The sequence below is a fragment of the Neoarius graeffei genome, chromosome 9 (assembly GCF_027579695.1).
Source record: "Neoarius graeffei isolate fNeoGra1 chromosome 9, fNeoGra1.pri, whole genome shotgun sequence".
NCBI classification, from domain to species: domain Eukaryota; kingdom Metazoa; phylum Chordata; class Actinopteri; order Siluriformes; family Ariidae; genus Neoarius; species Neoarius graeffei.
In genome coordinates, this window is record NC_083577.1 from 86953522 (window position 1) to 86974286 (window position 20765).

General features: G+C 40.9%; 1 protein-coding gene across 1 annotated transcript in view; it reads right to left on the reverse strand.

Moving 5' to 3' along the window:
* Positions 1 to 690: 690 nt before the first annotated feature.
* thsd7ba (thrombospondin, type I, domain containing 7Ba) overlaps positions 691 to 20765 on the reverse strand; it is a 480459-nt gene continuing 460384 nt past the window's right edge. Inside the window, exons 26-29 of the mRNA XM_060930603.1 lie at positions 19560 to 19642; positions 11706 to 11904; positions 4046 to 4133; positions 691 to 1372 (exon numbers count right to left, since the gene is read on the reverse strand). Of these exons, the coding sequence (XP_060786586.1) occupies positions 1291 to 1372; positions 4046 to 4133; positions 11706 to 11904; positions 19560 to 19642 (452 nt within the window). The 3' untranslated portion in view covers positions 691 to 1290. The remainder of the gene's footprint in view (positions 1373 to 4045; positions 4134 to 11705; positions 11905 to 19559; positions 19643 to 20765) is intronic.

The following is a 20765-nucleotide window of genomic DNA, read 5'->3' on the forward strand; positions in this document are numbered from 1 at the left end:
CACGTGACTTCTCAAACGTGCATTTAAATACAAAATGGCGCCTGTCAAATGAAAGAATAAGAAACAAAGTAGGTTTTGACGAGGAGATCATGAAATATCGGCAAATTTGATCAGTAAAAACATGTCCATGATCTTTCCACCATGCTTACCTGCGATGATAACGTCTGGGTTTTCCTCAAATTGCTGCTTGTGTTAAAAAAAAATTCCATCTCAGGTAACGAGCTGCGTCATCAGACGACAAGAGCAAAGGGCGAGGCGGGTCTTCAGTTGATTAATTAACCAATAATAACTGTTGGAACTGAAATTCACCTTTGTAAAATTGTTTTTATTGGTAAATCTGAAAAGGTGTCGATAATTATGGACTGTCGATAATTGTAGTCGCCGCTCTGCTAAAGATTTATTATTTAGTCATTTTTGTCCTCCAGGTTTTTTTTTCCAATCTGTAAAAATATACCAAGTGTGAAAACAGAAAGTGGATTAAAGCACATGGTTCATGATCTACAGCTTCTGAACACAGGACTTTCTATTCTCATTCCACTTCCGATTTATCATAGAAATGGGAAAACAACACATCCCGCGAAAACAAAATAAAATAAAATTACCCCCAACATGGCAGTAAAACCAGTAAAGAAGCCTTCATATAACCATATAGAGCAAATGGGATCCATGCAAATCAACAAACTGCAGTGAAATTATTTAGAGGCGCCAATTTTAATGCTTCAGATGAGTGATGAGGTTCAACTGCTGGTGCTAGAGGGTACAAACTATAGGTCTAAGGGTCAAAGATCAGAGCTTGGGCTGATGCAACAATCTCTTTTGGTTTTTGTAGAAGATGAAGATCAGGCCTGCGTGTACACATTCATATATATCACATGATGAAAACTCCGGCTGCATCACGATGAAAAACAAAACACACTAAAAACCAGCTTGAAAAAATAATAATTGAAGAAAGCACTAATATAGTGCATAGTAGTGTAGTAGTTTGTTGTGTTTTGTTTCCTCATCAGTCAGTTACTCTTTGTTCTTTTGGGCAAATAGAGACTGAAGCGCTTCCAATTTTTTTCTTCATGTTTTTTTTGTCCCCCCAGTGATACAGATCCACATGGTGAGAGCATACCCGAGATCCCCTGCTCCATTATAAAGGCTCGTCCTGGTCAAATGTTAAAACTAAAGGTTATGAAAACACACTTTGTTCCGAATTTCTCTCCATTCTCGGGGATTAATGAAGATCTCCCAATCTGAGATGCTCCCTGTGGTCCGGGGTCAGCTCCTGGTTCTTTGAAGGGTCTGTCACATGTCCACGTCTCCATCGTAGGCCAGAGACAGTGCTTTCTGCAGTGGAGGGGAATTACTCTGTTTAACTGGTCGACTGCTGAAAGAGAAAAATATCCAAGATGGAAAACATCATGTACAGAAGCCAGTGGGGGGTGGGGGGTGGGGTGTATATACAGTATATATATTTCCAGTTAAAAAGTAGTGAGAGAATGAGAGGATCAGTTTTTGTAACAGTGGAAAAGAATTGTTCTTCAGCATTCTTACTGGAATATTAACCATTTTATAAAATGTCCAAACTGCTCCAAACCATCAAACAGGACTTCAGTGTAGTCTTATATATTGATATTAGTTATGATATTTTACAGAATTTTTAAGTATTCGTAAATTGTTTTCTCAGTGACCAAAGCACAGTGTTTATTTTACTCTTACCCAGAATGCACTACAAGTGCACACCATATGAGAAATGGCTGTGGGTGATTAGTTTAGGCCCTGTGTTCCCAGCCCTGTCTTCTCAGGGTCCTCTATCCTGACACCCATGTTACCAGGTCTCTGCCCCAGTTACCTATGTACCCATGGTCTTTTATTCTTAGGGTCCTATGTTCATTGTTCTATGCCCTCAAGGCCCAACGTTCCCAGTGCTACATCCTCAGTGCCAAATGTTCCCAGTCCTATGTCCTCAGGGTTCCATGATCCCAGTCCTATGACTTCAGGCTCCTATGTTCCAAGTCCTATGTACTCAGGAGCCTATATTCCCAGTCGTATGTCGTCAGAGTCCTATGTTGCCAGCCCTATGTCCACAGAGTCCTATGCCCTCAGGGTCCTATATTCCCAATCCTATGTCCTCAGGGTCTGATGTTCCCAGTCCTATGTCCTCAGGGTCTGATGTTCCCAGTCCTACATCCTCAGGCTCTTTGCCCTCAGTCCTATTTCCTCAGGGGCCTATGTTCCCAGTCCTATGGACTCAGGAGCCTATATTCCCAGTCGTATGTCCTCAGAGTCCTATGTTCTCAGTCCTATGTACTCAGGGACCTGTGTTCTCGGTCTTCTGTCTTCAGGGTCTGATGTTCCCAGTCCTTTGTCCTCAGGCTTCTATGTTCTCAGTCCTATGTCCTCAGGGTCCTATATTCCCAGTCCTATATGCTCAGGGTCCGATGTTCCCAGTCCTATATCCTCAGGCTCCGATGTTCTCAGTCCTATGTCCTCGGGGACCTATATTCCCAGTCCTATGTTCTCAGGGTCCTATGTTCCCAGTCCTACATCCTCAGGCTCTTTTGTTCTCAGTCCTATGTCCTCAGGGGCCTATGTTCCCAGTCCTATGACTTCAGGCTCCTATGTTCCCAGTCCTATGTACTCAGGAGCCTATGTTCCCAGTCGTATGTCCTCAGGGTCGGATGTTCCCAGTCCTATGTCCTCAGGCTCCTATGTTCTCAGGGTCCTATATTCCCAGTCCTATGTCCTCAGGGTCCAATGTTCCCAGTTCAATGTCCTCAGGAGCCGATGTTCCCAGTCCTATGTTCTCAGGGTCCTATGTCCTCAGGCTCCTACAGTCTCAGTCCTATGTTCCCAGTCCCATGTCCTCAGGGCCTTATTTGAAACATCAAGCCTGATGTTCCCAATGCTCTATGTTCTCAGGATGCTATAACCAGTTCTCAGATCCCAAGCTCCAGAGACCTGTATTTTCCTTGTACCTACTAAATGTCCTCAAGGCTCTATATTTCCAGAACCCAATGTTCTCAGTGTCCTATAACCCCCTGGGCCCTGTATCCTCAGGATACATGCTCCCTGAGCCCTACATTTTCAGTTTGCTATTTTTCCAGAAGCCTTTGTTCTTAGTCTCCTGTTTCCCTTGTTTTCCCTTGATTTTTTGAGAAACCCATTTTGTTGTGTTCTTAGAATTATAGAGATTGTTTTTACTATGTTCCCAGAGCCACACATTTACAGGAGCCTATATTTCATACTCCTTATTTTCCCAGTCCTTATGTACTCAGTGTCCCCCAGAGTCCTATGTTCCTTGCATTTGAAGTTCCATCTCCATGTTTCTCCAATCCTTTGTTCTCTCACCATGAAAAAATTATACAAACTTGTTATATCCATAAAACCCACATATACTGATACTATATTTCCAGTAAATAATAATATATAGTATTCAACCCTTAGTGACCCTGTGAGCTCCACCAGCATCCATGGAAGTTCCACAATTACCTTACCTCAATCAGCCTTTCACAAGATGGACAAAAGAACCCGAGAAACAGATAGATACACTTTCTGTTGTAGGGTTCTTCTTATAATTTCACCACATTCCTTGGCTCTTCAAGATCTTTCCCTTGTGTTCATGCATGAGCTTATGCTGATGACATTGACTGAGAAGGTCTTGATTTATTTTTGGGTTCAATAACTGAAGCTGCCATGATGTGACTAGATTCAGGTTAATTATTTTTTCTTTAGACTCTCTACTGTCCCACTTGATGGCAGTAATGTGCCACATTTTGAATTTTCTCCTCAACACTTCACTACCGAGAGCGCTGGAGCATGCAGCCAATATGGTAGTCTCTCTCTCTCTCTCTCACTCACACACACACACACACACACACACACACACACACACACACACACACACACAATCATTATCAACTGAGATAAGGGTGTGTGACAAGTACTATTAATATTCTCATGCCTTCATTCTCTCAATGTGTACCACTGTATCATAGACATGAGGTACTTTTTACATTTCACACATTATGTGGTGTTCCATGCAGAACCTCATACATACCAGAAGAGGAAGGACACAGTGATGATGAAGAGGATCAGGATGAAGCCTCCGGCTGTGGCTCCATACACCCACATCTTTATCCGTCCATCTGTACAAACACACCACAACACACACACACCAAGAAATGGCAATCTATTCTATTATCACACACATTATGAATTACTACACTGCAACACTGCTGAATTGTGATTTGTCAGAATGTGTGGATTAAGTTTCTATAACAGCAGTTATAGTTTCTATAGTAATAACTCAAGCTCATTCATATCTGCAATATTCCACGTAAAATTATTTAAAAATGTGGGTAATCACTGATATGGGGACGTTTTCTGGAAGGAGATGTTTCTGTAACATTTTTGGAAGGAGTCCCCAGTGTCAGCACTTTGTCTCATGGGGATGTCATGGCCTAAGGTTTAGAGAAGCAGCTTTGGGACCAAAATATTGCTGGTTTGATTCCCTGGACCAGCAGGAATGCCTGAAGTGCCCTTGAGCAGGGCACCAAACCCCCAACTGCTCCCCAGGTTGCTCTGGGTATGCTGTACATCATTCTGGATAAGAGCATCTGCTAAATGCCTGTAATGTAATGCAATGTATCAGTCAGAGGTGAAGCTGGAGCTTTAAGTTTTCAGGCATCTTCAGGACAAAGGCATTTGCAGTTTTTCAGTATCAACAGATGTATTGGAAAAGCAACCACAACCTTTTCTCGACTGACAAAGAGAGTCTGGCCAAATGGCCGACTCACAAAACAGACCAAAATCCAGGTTTACTCGGCTTGTGTCCTGAGTACCCTCCTCTACGGCAGTGAGACATGAACCCTGTGCTCAAAGCAAGAACAGAAGCTGAACTCCTTCCTATGGGCTGTCTGAGATGCATCCTGGGCATCACCTGGAAAGACCGGGTCACCAACAACGCAGTACTGGAGAGGACACATACCACCTCCGTATTTACCCTTCTCAAACAGAAGTGCCTGCGCTGGTTGGGTCATGTTTCTCGCATGGAAGATGGCCAGATCCCCAAAGACCTCCTGTTCGGTGAGCTGACCTCTGGGAAAAGGTCAACAGGATGGCCCCAGCTGTGCTACAAGGACATCTGCAAGCATGACCTCAGGGCTGCTGCCACCAACACCGATATCTGGCAGCTGGTTGCCTCAGACAAACGCATCTGGAAACAGATGGTGCACAAGGGCCTCTTTGACCATGAGACCACACTGAGACACCAAGCAGACAGCAAGATGTCTCGCAGAAAGTCTCGCCCCCAAGATACCAGTTCTGCCCCCACCTTTTGCTGCGCAAGATGTGGCAGGGCCTGCCACTCTCACATTGGACTTCACAGCCACAGCAGACGCTGCTCAGAAACATCCACCGGCGCACATCCATGATCCCCCAGGATCGATGGCTGCTTAGTACTACTACTACTACTAGTAACACAACAAGCTGTGCTTTGGTCTTATTAACTTCAAGAGAGAGAAAAAGAGAGGCTGGTGATGGAAAAAACACACATCTGTCCAGTCATTATCTATTCCGATTATCTGTCAGGATTGTGAGAGAAGCTGGAGCCAATCCCAGCAGACTTCAAATGAGAAGCGGGGTTTACCCTGGGCAGGTCACCAATCTGTCGCGAGGCTACAAAGAGACCAGCAAACAATCACACACACATTCACACGAATGGGGGATTTGGAGTAGACCCATGTCCTAATCTGCATGTCTTTGAACTGGGGGAGGAAAACAGAGCACCTGGAGGAAACCCACACAGGCACCAGGGATTACTTTCCAATAACAGTACATCATGAAGTGATATTTTTGCAGTTATGATGACATATTATTATCACTACTTTATATATAACAGTTATTCCATGAAATCGAGTCGTACATGAGCTGATAGCCGACGAGGCGCATAGCACCGAGTTGTCTATAATCCATCTACGCTGAGATTGAGTGGAATAACTGTTTTATTCTGTCCACATTCACTGGATTTTGAGAAACAGAGCATTTTCATTTTTTTGCAAATTCAATAAATAAAAACTTTACACAAAACATCCGATAAAATCATTTCCGCTTAGAATGTAAACAAACCGGTGAAATGACAGGAGCAATTTGTGAAAAATGCAATGATAATAAAAATAATTATTGAAAAATAAAAAGATACATTCTTTATATCAAATACTTTTATTCCATATTTTGTTACTTTTTTGTATTTGTTGGGGTTTCGTTTTTTGAGTAGAGTTTTTATTTCGTCCTCGGTTGGTTCAGCAACACGCTCTGCCATTTTGATTTTCTCTACTCACGGTATATGAGTTGATATCCTAGTAGTAGAGTAGCCAATCAGAACACACGATTGCTTATATCCAGTGAATGTGGATAGAATAATACTCATATATCTCCTCCTGCTGACTCAAACCTGGTATCTATACCTAGCTTGCTAGTATTTCATGACTCTGACAAATATTATACATAGTTTTATTAGAAGCAGATTGAAAGAACACTTCATAGTTCTATGTAGAACCATACAAAAGTGTTTTCTTATCAGGTTCCCTGTAGGACCAGTTTTAGAAGGTTTAATTATCCAGTGAGTCCACACACTGTGTGCATTTACAGGGTCAGTATCTTCAAGAGTTCTTGAAAGGTTCTTTAAGGGTCTTGTCACTGAATCACCAACACAAGACTCAGTTATGGGGTGTGGCCTAATGTTTGAAGGTGGAGTTTGCATATTAAAAGTGTACAAGTAGTAATTCTGGAGTAACTCGCGTAATTTGAGGCGAGTGTGTGGCGACTTAAACACGCTAAACTGCTGTCTGTGGATCTTAAAGTACTCAGGAACCCATTTTGATTGTGAACCTTGATTGCGAGCTGATATTTTAATCTGTAAATATTGTAATTATACACACATTCATAACCTGGTATGTTTCACTGTCATGTAAATCATTGAGCTACAGTAAACCCAGGGCTGCTGTAAGATGGAGGAGGTGAAGTTGCTGTGGACCTGAACACTAAATTTAGATCCAATCAGGAATAGCCTGAAGCTAACAGTAAAGCAGCTCTGTCTTTCACATTACAGCGGATACAAATCACCGTGTAATGAAAGCGTTCTCTAAACGACGATGTGTTAAACAGAGCTCTATATCAGCCTCTGTCTCTCAGCCTCGTAAACATGACACGGGCATCTGCTGTAAATCAGCATGAAGATAAACCCTCACTCACTCTGACAGCCTTCACCTGTCACGCCCCTGATTCTACACCTTAAAGAACACCCTGAAAATAAACCTGTGATTGTACTTACTTTCTGTGCTATCTATCTATCTATCTATCTATCTATCTATCTATCTATCTATCTATCTATCTATCTATCTATCTATCTATCTATCTGTACTGAAATTAATGTATTTTTAAATTCATGCAAGTCCTTTATTGATGAAAATTATAATGTATGTAATTCGTGATCGAAGTGCATTTTATTGTTATTTTCAGATCTCTCTCTCTCTCTCTCTCTCTCTCTCTCTCTCTCTCTCTCTCACTAATTGTCATGTGATACAGTAGTGCTTGAAAGTTTGTGAACCCTTTAGAATTTTCTATATTTCTGCATAAATATGACCTAAAACATCATCAGATTTTCACACAAGTCCTAAAAGTAGATAAAGAGAACCCAGTTAAACAAATGAGACAAAAATATTATGTGTATGGATGACAATCAGGTGTGAGTGGGCACCCTGTTTTATTTAAAGAACAGGGGTCTATCAAAGTCTGATCTTCACAACACATGTTTGTGGAAGTGTATCATGGCACAAACAAAGGAGATTTCTGAGGACCTCAGAAAAAGCGTTGTTGATGCTCATCAGGCTGGAAAAGGTTACAAAACCATCTGTAAAGAGTTTGGACTCCACCAATCCACAGTCAGACAGATTGTGTACAAATGGAGGAAATTCAAGACCATTGTTACCCTCCCCAGGAGTGGTCGACCAACAAAGATCACTCCAAGAGCAAGGCGTGTAATAGTCATTGAGGTCACAAAGGACCCCAGGGTAACATCTAAGCAACCGAAGGCCTCTCTCACATTGGCTAATGTTAATGTTCATGAGTCCACCATCAGGAGAACACTGAACAACAATGGTGTGCATGGCAGGGTTGCAAGGAGAAAGCCACTGCTCTCCAAAAAGAACATTGCTGCTCGTCTGCAGTTTGCTAAAGATCACATGGACAAGCCAGAAGGCTGTTGGGAAAATGTTTTGTGGACGGATGAGACCAAAATAGAACTTTTTGGTTTAAATGAGAAGCGTTATGTTTGGAGAAAGGAAAACACTGCATTCCAGCATAAGAACCTTATCCCATCTGTGAAACATGGTGGTGGTAGTATCATGGTTTGGGCTTGTTTTGCTGCATCTGGGCCAGGACGGCTTGCCATCATCGATGGAACAATGAATTCTGAATTATACCAGCGAATTCTAAAGGAAAATGTCAGGACATCTGTCCATGAACTGAATCTCAAGAGAAGGTGGGTCATGCAGCAAGGCAACGACCCTAAGCACACAAGTCATTCTACCAAAGAATGGGTAAAGAAGAATAACGTTAATGTTTTGGAATGGCCAAGTCAAAGTCCTGACCTTAATCCAATCGAAATGTTGTGGAAGGACCTGAAGCGAGCAGTTCATGTGAGGAAACCCACCAACATCCCAGAGTTGAAGCTATTCTGTATGGAGGAATGGGCTAAAATTCCTCCAAGCCGGTGTGCAGGACTGATCAACAGTTACCGCAAACGTTTAGTTGCAGTTATTGCTGCACAAGGGGGTCACACCAGATACTAAAAGCAAAGGTTCACATACTTTTGCCACTCACAGATATGTAATATTGGATCATTTCCCTCAATAAATAAATGACCAAGTATAATATTTTTGTCTCATTTGTTTAACTGGGTTCTCTTTATCTACTTTTAGGACTTGTGTGAAAATTTGATGATGTTTTAGGTCATATTTATGCAGAAATATAGAAACTTCTAAAGGGTTCAGAAACTTTCAAGCACCACTGTACCTATATTTAACAGTTATTCCATGAAATCGAGTCGTACATGAGCTGATAGCCGATGAGGCGTGTAGCACCAAGTTGTCTATAATCCATGTACGATAAGATTGAGTGGAATAACTGTTTTATTCTATCCACATTCACTGGATTTTGAGAAACAGAGCATTTTTATTTTTTGTAAATTTGATAAATAAAATCTTTATACAAAACGTCCAACAAAATAATTTCTGCTTAGAATGTAAACAAACCGGTGAAATGACAGGAGCAATTTGTGAAAAATGCAATAATAATAATAATAATAATAGGGTGGCACGGTGGTGTAGTGGTTAGCACTGTGGCCTCACAGCAAGAAGGTCCAGGTTCGAGCCCCGGGGCCGGCGAGGGCCTTTCTGTGCAGAGTTTGCATGTTCTCTCCGTGTCCGCGTGGGTTTCCTCCGGGTGCTCCGGTTTCCCCCACAGTCCAAAGACATGCAGGTTAGGTTAACTGGTGACTCTAAATTGAGCGTAGGTGTGAATGTGAGTGTGAATGGTTGTCTGTGTCTATGTGTCAGCCCTGTGATGACCTGACGACTTGTCCAGGGTGTACCCCGCCTTTCGCCCGTAGTCAGCTGGGATAGGCTCCAGCTTGCCTGCGACCCTGTAGAACAGGATAAAGCGGCTAGAGATGAGATGAGATAATAATAATTCTTGAAAAATAAAAAAATATGTTCTTACTATCAAATACTTTTATTCTCTATTTTGTTGCTTTTTTGTATTTTTTTGGCATTTTCTTCTTCTTCTTTAGGCTTTTTTTTTGGGCTGTTGGCAAACCAACTTAAATATCCATTACAGCCACCGACTAGGCTGGAGTGTGGAACAGGAGATATTTGGGGGGGGGGGGGGGGGGGGGCTATATTCTTTCAGCTATTCCTGTTTTTTTTACATACTTGTTTTCGAGTCAAGTTTTTATTTCGTCCTTGGTTGGTTCAGCAACACGCTCCACCATGTTGTTTTTCTCTACTCAAGGTATATGAGCTGATAGCCTAGTAGTAGAGTAGCCAGTCAGAGTGTGCGATTGCTCATATCCAGTGAATGTGGATAGAATAAAAAGGGATGTCTGTGTTGTACTGTACTGTAAATGCATCCAGCTTGTGGATTGGCTAAGACTCCAACTGCTCCAGTGCTCTGATTGGCTGCTGACTGCTGGCAGAAAGATACAGTAGGAATCTATAAACTTCCTTTTCTCATTAAATATTAGCCTCATAACACTTGAATAAAACTCGTCGTTGTTGTCGTTGCAGCCACTCGCTGGCGAGTACGGCAGCTGAATGAATTAGTACGACAGAGATCGACTTAAACTTGTTCCAGGGTCTTTGGGAGTCGTTGAGAAGTGACCTTCCTCTATTCGCAGTGCTCAGCTTCCTCAGCAAGTCGAGTATTTTCGAAATATCAAACACCTTTCCAAATGGTGCTCATCTAAACCTGTCTGTCATAATCCTTTTAGCAGTGTGTGGATGTGTGTAACGGAACCAGGTGCACAAACTGGAACCAAACTTGGCCTTTCAATTTTCTGGATCTGGGGCAAGACATAGTCAAGATGCCAGGAAGGAAGACAGGCTGCAGCTGTGACGCGCTGTTGGGAAAATACTCTGCCACATCCAGGGCTTGGCATTGATCGGGACCTTCACCTCTATCCATTTGGCCAAAGGGTCTGACCACAATGGTAGCAGTGAGCATTGCTAAAGGACCCGCCCCATCCACCTGATCCTGATGAGAATCTACACCACAATGGGAGCAGTATCATAATCTTGATGAGGGAGGCTTATAGGTGATGCACCTTGCCCAAGGGTGCCCCAGAACAGTGGTGACTAGGGGGTGGTGACATTCTCCCTGAAACCCTAGAACTCCTGAACCAGGGCCTCACCACCAGATGCAGTTTAAAGTCTTGCGCAGGACTCAAGAATAAAACTAGAGGAAACATTACCGTACACATCAAACATGTCTACATTTAAATCAATATAATGTGCTATGTAAAAAACAAAAACAAAACAGTATTACCTGGCTGAGGGTAAAATATCAAGGGCTTGAGTTCAAGTATCTGGGGTCAGCTGTACAAAGCACTGGTGAGTGCAGAAGAGAAATGAAGAAGAGAGTGCCAGTAGGTTGGAATGGATGGAGGAGAGGGTCAGGAGTGATTTGTGACAGAAGAGTGAAAGGGAAAATGAACAAGACAGCAGTAAAAGCAGCGATGGTGTCCGGTTTGGAGACAAAAAGACAGGAAGCTGAACTGGAGCTAGCAGACCTGAAGATGCTGAGATTTTCATTGAGAGTGGCAAAGTTGGACAGGATTAGAAATGAGAATATTAGAGGGACAGGACATGTAGGATGGCTTGGAGACAAAGCGAGAGAGGTGAGATTGAGATGGTTTGGACACAGACAGAGGACAGATCCAGGGTATACTGGGAAGAGAATGCTGGAGTTGCCAGGTAGAAGGAAAAGAGGAAGAGCAAAGATGAGATTTATGAATGTGGTGAAGGAGGACATGAGGACAACTGGTGTGACAGAAGAAGATACAGAGGACAGGAGGAGATGGAGGGACATTATCTGCTGTGGAGACCCCTCATGGGAACAGCTGAAAGAAGAAGAAGAAGAAGTAAAAGAAGAAAGAAGATTACCTGGGCTGAGGGCCTGTAGTGACCACTCGCCGAAGAAGTCGTGGATTTGGGATGGACCTGGCTTCACCCTCCCCGAGCTGCTCTTCACATCAGCCTTCCTGGTGTCTCCGGTGCCCCCTGGTGTCCTGGTGCAGTAATCCAAGAATCCATGTGTGTTCATCACCTCCGTGTAGCCTTTCTCACAGCCACACACTCCACTCTGCAGGAAACACAGTGTGTGTGTGTGTGTGTGTGTGTGTGTGTGTGTGTGTGTGTGCGCATGTGTGTGTGTGTGTGTGTGTGTATGTGTGAGAGAGAGAGAGAGAGAGAGAGAGAGAGAGAGAGAGAAATTCAGGAGAAGTTTGCAGGTGTGCAAAGCTGAATCATCAACCAAACACTGTGTTCATAATTAGATTCATTTTTAGATTATTAATTGGAAAATAAATAAAAATAAAATGTATTAATTAAATATCCAATTAAAGCACAATTGTAATTAAGTAATGATAATGAATAATTATCTACAATAGTTATAATATAATATATTTAAATACATTTTAAAAATATTACATTTTTAAATTAATACAGAACATTAGATCTAATTGAATCTAATTGCTTCTGATATTTTATTTAATGTTAAAATACTTTTTGTCATGAGTTTAACAAAATTCAGCCGATTAAAATCACTGCTGAAAAGTCAAGTTAAACAGAACTGTAATCTTATTAAACAAGACTATAACATACATTTATATGGCCATATGACTCCTACACCACATTAATCAACACAAATACTTCACTCATTGATACTAACACCTCACTCATTAACACTAACCCAAACATCACACTCATTAACACGAACACCTCACTCATTAACACTAACACAAACACCATACTCTATATGACTATAATGTTATAGTCATGCTGTCTGTTGTTGTCCAGGTGAGGATGGGTTCCTTTTGAGTCTGGTTCCTCTCGAGGTTTCTTCCTCATGTCGTCTGGGGGAGTTTGTTCTTGCCACCGTCACCACGGGCTTGCTCATTGGGGACAGATTAGGGATAAAATTGGCTCATGTCTTGGATCATTCAGATTCTGTAAAGCTGCTTCGGGACAATGTCTATTGTTAAAAGCGCTATACAAACAAACTTGACTTGACTTGACACTCAGTAACACTAACACCTCACTCATTCACACTAACACAAACACCAGACTCATTAACACTAAGACAAACACCACACTCAACACTAACACAAACACCTCACTCATTAACACTAACACAAACACCAGACTCATTAACACTAACACAAACACCTCACTCATTAACACTAACACAAACACCACACTCAACACTAACACAAACACCTCACCCATTGACACTCACACAAACACCTCACTCATTAACACTAATGCAAACACCAGACTCATTAACACTAACACAAGCACCTCACTCATTAACACGAATGCAAACACCAGACTCATTAACACTAACACAAACACCAGACTCATTAACACTAACACAAACACCACACTCAACACTAACTCAAACACCTCACTCATTAACACTACACTCAACACTAACACAAACACCTCACCCATTAACACTCACACAAACACCTCACTCATTAACACTAATGCAAACACCTCACTCATTAACACTACACTCAACACTAACAGACACCTCAACCATTAACAATAACACAAACACCTCACTCATTAACACTAATGCAAACACCTCACTCATTAACACTAATGAAAACACCAGACTCATTCACACTAACACAAACACCACACTCAACACTAACACAAACACCTCACCCATAAACACTCACACAAACACCTCACTCATTAACACTAATGCAAACACCAGACTCATTAACACTAACACAAACACCAGACTCATTAACACTAACACAAACACCACACTCAACACTAACACAAACACCACACTCAACACTAACACAAACACATCATTCATTAACACTACACTCAACACTAACACAAACACCTCACCCATTAACACTCACACAAACACCTCACTCATTAACACTAATGCAAACACCTCACTCATTAACACTAATGCAAACACCAGACTTATTAACACTAACACAAACACCACACTCAACACTAACACAAACACCTCACCCATTAACACTCAGACAGACACCTCACTCATTAACACTAATGCAAACACCAGACTCATTAACACTAACACAAACACCTCACCCGTTAACACTCACACAAACACTTCACTCATTAACACTAATGCAAACACCTCACTCATTAACACTAACGCAAACACCAGACTCATTAACACTACACTCAACACTAACACAGACACCTCAATCATTAATAACACAAACACCTCACTCATTAACACCACACTCAACACTAACTCAAACACCTCACTCATTAACACTACACTCAACACTAACACAAACACCTCACCCATCAACACTCACACAAACACCTCACTCATTAACACTAATGCAAACACCAGACTCATTCACACCAAACACCACACTCAACACTAACACAAACACCTCACCCATTAACACTCACACAAACACCTCACTCATTAACACTAATGCAAACACCAGACTCATTAACACTAACACAAACACCTCACCCGTTAACACTAATGCAAACACCACACTCATTAACACTACACTCAACACTAACACAAACACCTCACCCATTAACACTCATACAAACACCTCACTCATTAACACGAATGCAAACACCAGACTCATTCACACTAACACAAACACCTCACCCATTAACACTCACACAAACACCTCACCCATTAACACTCACACAAACACCTCACTCATTAACACTAATGCAAACACCAGACTCATTAACACTAACGCAAACACCACACTCAACACTAAGACAAACACCTCACTCAACACTAACACAAACACCACACTCAACACTAACACAAACACCTCACCCATTAACACTCACACAAACACCTTACTCATTAACACAAATGCAAACACCAGACTCATTAACACTAACACAAGCACCTCACCTGTTAACACTAATGCAAACACCACTCATTAACACTACACTCAACACTAACACAAACACCTCACCCATTAACACTCATACAAACACCTCACTCATTAACACGAATGCAAACACCAGACTCATTCACACTAACACAAACACCACACTCAACACTAACACAAACACCTCACCCATTAACACTCACAAACACCCCACTCATTAACACGAATGCAAACACCAGACTCATTCACACTAACACAAACACCACACTCAACACTAACACAAACACCTCACCCATTAACACTCACACAAACACCTCACTCATTAACACTCACACAAACACCAGACTCATTAACACTAACACCACACTCAACACTAACACAAACACCTCACCCATTAACACTCACACAAACACCTCACCCATTAACACTCACACAAACACCACTCATTAACACTAATGCAAACACCAGACTCATTAACACTAACACAAGCACCTCACTCAACACTAACACAAACACCTCACTCATTAACACTACACTCAACACTAACACAAACACACCCATTAACACTCACACAAACACCTCACTCTTTAACACTAATACAAACACCAGACTCATTCACACTAACACAAACACCTCACTCAACACTAACACAAACACCTCACCCATTAACACTCACACAAACACCTAACTCATTAACACTAATGCAAACACCTCACTCATTAACACTAACGCAAACACCAGACTCATTAACACTACACTCAACACTAACACAAACACCTCACCCATTAACATTCACACAAACACCTCACTCATTAGCACTAATGCAAACACCAGATTCATTAACACAAACACCTCACCCATTAACACTCACACAAACACCTCACTCATTAACACTAATGCAAACACCAGACTCATTCACACTAACACAAACACAAACACCACACTCAACACTAAAACAAACAACTCACCCATTAACACTCACACAAACACCTCACTCATTAACACTAATGCAAAGACCAGACTCATTAACACTAACACAAGCACCTCACTCATTAACACTACACTCAACACTAACACAGACACCTTAACCATTAACAATAACACAAACACCTCACTCATTAACACTAACACAAACACCTCACCCAATAACACTAACAAACACCTCGCTCATTAACACTAACACAAACACCTCGCTCATTAACACTAACAATGTCATCCACTAACATTAACGTCACCCACATTAACACTAACACAAACACCTCACTCATTAACACTAACACAAACACCATACTCATTAACACTAACATGAACGTCACACTCAACACTAACACAAAACACACACACACATTAACACTAACCCAAACACCACACTCATTAACACTAACACCACACTCAACACTAACACAAACACCTTACACATTCACACTAAGACAAACACCACACTCATTAATACAAACACCTCACTCATTAACACTAACAATGTCATCCACTAACATTAACGTCACCCACATTAACACTAACACAAACACCTCACTCATTAACACTAACACAAACACCATACTCATTAACACTAACATGAACGTCACACTCAACACTAACACAAAACACACACACATTAACACTAACCCAAACACCACACTCATTAACACTAACACTAACACCACACTCAACACTAACACAAACACCTTACACATTCACACTAAGACAAACACCACACTCATTAATACAAACACCTCACTCATTAACACTAACAATGTCATCCACTAACGTCACCCACATTAACACTAACATAAACACCTCACTCATTAACACTAACACAAACACCATACTCATTAACACTAACATGAACATCACACTCAACACTAACACAAAACACACACATTAACACTAACCCAAACACCCCACTCATTAACACTAACACCACACTCAACACTAACACAAACACCTTACACATTCACACTAACACAAACACCACACTAATTAACACAAACACCTCACTCATTAACACTAGCACTGACATCACCCTCATTAACATGAACCCAAACACCTCACTCATTAACACTAGCACTGACATCACCCTCATTAACACTAACACAAACACCACACTCATTAACACTAACACAAATACCATAGTCAACACTAACCCAAACACCACACTCATTAACACTAACACTGACATCACCCACATTAGCACTAACACAAACACCACACTCATTAACACTAACACAATCACTGCACTCAACACTAATACAAACACCACTCATTAACAGTAACACAAACACGTCACTCATTAACACTAACACAGACACCACACTCATTAACACTAAAACACCTCACTCATTAACACTAGCACTGACATCACTCATTAGCACTCACACAAACACCTCACTCATTAACACTAACACTGACATCAAACTCATTAACACTGACATCACCCTCATTAGCACTAACACAAACACCACACCCATTAACACTAACACCACACTGAATACAACAGAACTGAAGCCACGAAGACTTGAACCCTCAGGCCTGTGCTCTGCACTCTGATGGGTCTTCATTTCATTTTTAATCTCTTCTTATTCAGTGCCATTCTAAATTAAATACCTAAGTTTTCCCTGCGCTGATTTCCTCTGAACAGTCAGACCAATAACTCTGATGAGGTTTATTTCATTAATCACTGCATCATTATGCACTTATTCAGCTACAGACATCACACACCTCATACGATATTTTATTACTAACCCCATTTCCAGAAAAGTTGGGACACTTTCCAAAATGCAATAAAAACAAAAATCTGATTTGTTAATTCACATGAACGTTTATTTAACTGACAAAAGTACAAAGAAAAGATTTTCAATAGTTTTACTGACAACCTCATCTCAGATGGACCAAAAGACCATGGAAACATGTGCTGTGGTCAGAGGAGTCCACATTTCAGCTTGTTTTCGGAAAAAACGGACATCAAGTTCTTTGTGCCAAAGGTGAACACGACCATCCAGTTTGTTAATCATATGGGATCTGAGGAAACTAATTGTTGCAGTTTTACAATTGGAATTTTTGTCCCTTCTTGCTTGACAGAAGACTTCAGCTGTTCAACAGTCGGTGGTCGTCATTGTCTGATTCTCAGTAGGAGACAGATATGGACTAGCAGCAGGCCAGTCAAGCACACGCAATCTGTGTCCATGAAGCCACACTGTTGTAGCTCGTGCAGAATGAGGCCTGGCATTGTCCTGCTCAAATAACCATGGGCTTCCTGAGAAGAGATGCTGCTTTGATGGCAACGTGTCTTTCTAAAATCCTATTATCCACATCAGTGATGCCTTCACACACATGTAACTCCCCCATGCCGTGGGCACTGATGTCCCTCATGCCATCAGAGATGCTGGATTTTGCAACTTTCTCTGATAACAAACCGGATGGCCGTGTTCACCTTTGGCACTGAGAACTCGATATCTGGTTTTCATGTGGACTCATCTGACCACAGCACACGTTTCTATTGTCTTTCTGTCCATTAGAGAAGAGTTCAGGCCCAGAGAAATCAGTGGCATTTCTGCATAGAACTGATTAATGGCTTCCTCCTTGTGTAATACAGTTTCAGGTTGTGTTTCTGGATGCAATGACAGATTGTGTTAAGTGACGGTGGTTTTATGAAGTCCTCCCGAGCCCATGTGGCTATATTTGTCACATTAGCATGATGGTTTCTCAGGCAGTGCCGCCTGAGGGCTCAAAGGTCATGCCCATTCAACAGTGGTTTCTGACTCCGCCCTTTACACACTGAGATGTCTCAGAATCCCCTGAATCTTTTCACAGTATTATATACTGTAGATTTTGAAAGACCTAAAATCTTGTGTTGAGAAATGTTCTTTTTGAACTGATGAACAATTCTCTCGCGAATTTTAGCACAAAGCAGTGAGCCACGCCCCTCCGTACTTGTAAAGATTGAGCCTTTGGTGCTGCTCCTTTTACACCAACTCATGTTCCCAATTAACCTGTTTATTGTGGAATTTTCCAAAATGGTGTTACCTGAATATTCTTTAATATTCTGTATTAAACTTGAATAAACTTTTCAGTTTAATTTTCTCTGTCCCAACCATTTTTGAGTGTGTTGCAGGCATCAGATTTTAACTTCGTTTACATTTACAAAATACAATTATGTTGGTTAGTAAAATATTGAAAATCTTTTCTTTGTACTTTTATCAGTTAAATAAAGGTTCATGTGAATTAACAAATCAGACATTTTTGTTTTTATTGCATTTTGGAAAATATCCCAACTTTTCTGGAAATGGGGTTAGTGTATAGCATACTATTTATATAACATTATTATTATTATTATTATTATTATTGCATTTTATTATTTATGCGGATTCAATGATGTATTATTTATCGTTTATAAAGTATGTTATGGCTTGCCTAGCTTTTTAATATTAAATGATTGTATATAAAATTTGTTGCCTTACTGTTGGGATTATTTTACGTTACATTACAGGAATTTAGCAGATGCTCTTATCCAGAGCAACATACAACATGCCAATTGAGGGTGAGGTGCCTTGCTCTCCTACTAGTCCAGGGAATTGAACCAGCAACCTTTCGGTCCCAAAGTGGCTTTTCTAACCATGAGGCCACAGCTTCCCCCAGGTATTTATTTATTTATTTTTAAAAAAAAAATCTCTATGCTTGTATTTTTTTAACACCTAGAGAATTTGAAGTAACAGTGAGTTTAAATAACAAGATGAGTGTGTACAAGTGTGTACGTTCTGACGGTGTGATTTCGGGGACAGATTCTTGGAATTTTAATGTGATTTATGAATGGACAAAGACGTATTGTGGACAGAACAAGTGATAAGAGGTGAAGAGAATAGAAGATGACCTGTTTGCAGTGCGAGAAGGGTTTGGTGCAGGGAGGATGGCAGTGACGCACGGTCGTCGGCTTGTTCACGGCAAAACATCCACCTTTAGCAAGAGGAAACATGAAAGAACATGAGAGAGATGATTATTTCCATTGATACCTGAAGAAAAGAGCTGCCAGAGCTGATAGAAGAGGAATTAATACCTCCATTCTATTCTTCTTATTCATGGCATGATAACCTACCCACGATCTCCGTCTTCTCTTCCACACATTGTAAATTAGACCTTATTGCCATTTTGCTGATGTTGAATAAAAATTTTTTAAAAAAATCACAATCTCACAATTGTAGACATCCTCTGGTCCAAACATGTGAGATATGTTTAATTTATAAATGGGAAAAAATGCTGTCAATAGGAAGTCATTCATTTTCTATGAGAGTCAGCATTTCTTGGCAGTGAGTATGAAGTTCCACGATGAAGAATCCTAGAGATCAAAGCTGTGTAAGTTTTGGTTCGTTTAAACCATTCACAAGTACAACGGAGGATTTGCATAAAGGCCCTAAATTAAAAAAAAACAAAAAACAAAAAACTGTATGTTGAAATTTGACTTAGCAATGAGCAACAAGACAAAAGTTGCACCACTCAAATGGCTTTTAATAAGTTTATGCTGTTAGTTTACTTTCTTACCAAACATGTATCATAATTGTTCATTGTCCTTCATCAATTGGTTTCTTACCTTCATATTTAAAAGATTTCATGATTTTACCTTATACCCTACATGTGTTAATTCGCCACAAATATACCAGTTGATGTGTGTTTGCATTGCAGCCAGGCGTGTAGTACTCGAGTCTGACTCGTGCCCTAATTTTAAGGACTTGTGACTCGACTTGGACTTGAGCACTGATGACTCGGACTCGTACATTAACTGCATTCGAACTTGTAAACTGGAGACGAGGACTCTGATTTTTTTCTGTATTTTTTGTAACATGCCATAATAAATTTGGCATAAGATATTTCGATCTACATTAATTTTTGTACTAATTTTGTGTAAGAGTGTCACACCTGTGCGCCTTGGTGCATGCATCAGGTAGACTCTTGGGCTATAGTCTCATGTTATAGTCATGTTGTCCGTTGTTGCCCAAATGAGGATGGGTTCCCATTTGAGTCTGGTTCCTCTCGAGGTTTCTTCCTCATGTCATCTGAGGGAGTTTTTCCTTGCCACCGTCGC